The following is a 2,414-nucleotide window of genomic DNA, read 5'->3' as shown; positions in this document are numbered from 1 at the left end:
TTTTCATTGGCACTGTCCATTTTGAATTGATTTAAAAAGAATGGAAAAAATTATGCGGTATATGCTATACAAGCTTTGTGGGAGATAAATCCAACGACCATCCCAATTTTTGGCAAGTACATTTAGTTTTGAACATTGGTTAAGATCATAGGCGTAATCTCGGGGGTGCAAAGGGGTGCACTTGCACCCCCCTGGAATTTTTGAGGGGGTGCAAAACTATCATTTTGCACCCCCTAAATTTTCTTTATTTATAATGTATAATTTTTCCAATATTTTAAATATTTAATATTTATAAAATAATGATAACGACGATAATAGATGATAATTATTATCACTCATGAAATGTGATACCAGATTTGTGACCACGAAATTCTTGATATGCTATCAATTAAGGGATATCAAGTATCAATGACATAGATAATAAGGTATATTATATTATCTATGATCAATGATCATATCACAGGATTATAATATTATACCTACTGTGATCATATTATGACATATTATTATATTCTGATATTCATATTAATTATTAGAATAATATTTATATTATAGGTAGTCACTGTCCACTGTCCAGGTTTAATATCTTTTTTCTATTCTGTACCTGTGCGAGAGAAAACCGTTTTATTTAGGTACTATACTACTATCTTTTTTTGTTTAAAATGTCAGAAAAGAGAAAGACTCTCGATGATTTTTTTAAAAAACCATCCAAAGTTTATGCGAGTAAGTACTAAGTAGTAAATGCCAAGTGCTTATTATTTTTTATTTTACAAGAATTTCATGTGGTCCTGAAGCTACTTCATTATTAAAAAATATTTGCGACTTTGAATTTGTGTTTTGTTTGGTATTTTTGAAAGATGTTATGACTCATACAAATATATTATCTAAATATCTACAGTCTATAAACATGAATTATGCTGCTGTTATTAGTATGTCAACTCAAACTATAAATATTTTTAAAGAAATGCGATCAGATAAAAAGTTTGATGAAATGTGGGATAAAGTAATTGAAATGGCAATAGAAAATAATATCGAACCTGCCCAATTACCTAGAAAAAAAAAAATACCAATGAGATTTGGAGGGGGTGGACATCAACCCCAAAAAATACAGATTAAAGATTATTACCGAATAAATATTTATTTTGCAGTATTGGATATAATTGTGAAAGAAATTATAGATCGGTTTCAGGAAAATGAACTAGAAATATTGGATGGGCTGATGAATGTATTTACTAATGAAAATCCTGATGAAAAGTTATTGGACATTGTTTGTAAGACCTATAAGTTTGATAATCATGAACTTCAAGCAGAACTAAAAATCTTTAATAGAATGTTCAAATCTAAACAAATCAATTCAAATAATAGTTTATTTCAAAATAAATTAGATTATATGAAACAAGGGGAAATTAAAGATGGGTTTCCTTTATTATCCGAAATTTTAAAACTATTAATGACAATACCTACAAATACTGCGTCATGTGAACGAAGTTTTTCCTGCTTGAGAAGACTTAAAACTTACCTCAGATCAACTATGGGACAAGAAAGACTGTCTGATTTAGCAATATTACAAATTGAAAGGAATCGAGTTATAGATTCCAAAATTGTAATCGATGAGTTCAACGCAGCAGCAACTGTACATGGTAGACGTTTAAGTTTAATTTAATTTTGTTGATTAATATGTATTAATATTTATTATATCAATGTAATAAATTACAGTATTGACTAATTATTTTAATTTGTATAATACAATTTACTTACTTCATATTAATGATAATATTAAATTGTGTATACAATTTTGATCGAGGGACTGGAATTGAGTAATAAGTTGTAAATAAATTTGCAAGTGAAACGAGGGATTTTGACATTTTGTAGAAAGTTTGTAACTTTCCTGATTAGTTTTGCACCCCCTGAATTTTAGCGAAATTACGCCTATGTTTTCCACCATACATATCGCGCACGGAGATGCGACGAGGTGCTGTCGTGGTGGGAATGGAGTACCTAATAATCACATTGTTAGTTTGCTTCCAGATGACACTTGGTATTTTTCACCCGGTTTTTGTAGTTTATATGTTTAAGCCGAAAATGTCAATAAACTATTTAAAATAAATTCAATCGTAATAAATCCCTCTCTTATTTACACCAACCCAAAATTGTCTATCTGACAAAATTAAAAACTCTCCGACCCAGAAATTAAACATTAAACCAATTTTTTTTTTTAGATTTCGAGGCTTTGGAAACGCAGGTCATTCAGGCACGGATCCAGAAGATTTTAACAGGGGGTGCTCAAAAAAAAGGTGGGAAAGTGGCTGTCGCTCTGCTTTACAGTAGGTTACAATTGGATCACTGTATAGTCTGTAATGGATGATGTCAAATTTGAATTCAATGATACAATATCATTGTATAAGAAAAACGAT

General features: G+C 29.9%; 1 protein-coding gene across 1 annotated transcript; it reads left to right on the top strand.

Moving 5' to 3' along the window:
* The first annotated feature begins 907 nt into the window (after positions 1-907).
* LOC103308030 (zinc finger MYM-type protein 1-like) lies at positions 908-1,663 on the top strand. The gene has a single exon (XM_008180660.1). The coding sequence runs from the start codon at positions 908-910 to the stop codon at positions 1,661-1,663; it is 756 nt and encodes a 251-aa protein (XP_008178882.1).
* Positions 1,664-2,414: the final 751 nt, after the last annotated feature.

This window comes from Acyrthosiphon pisum, chromosome A2, assembly GCF_005508785.2.
Source record: "Acyrthosiphon pisum isolate AL4f chromosome A2, pea_aphid_22Mar2018_4r6ur, whole genome shotgun sequence".
Taxonomy (NCBI): domain Eukaryota; kingdom Metazoa; phylum Arthropoda; class Insecta; order Hemiptera; family Aphididae; genus Acyrthosiphon; species Acyrthosiphon pisum.
Note: the sequence above shows the minus strand (reverse complement) of the source record. Positions and strands in the feature narration are given on the sequence as shown.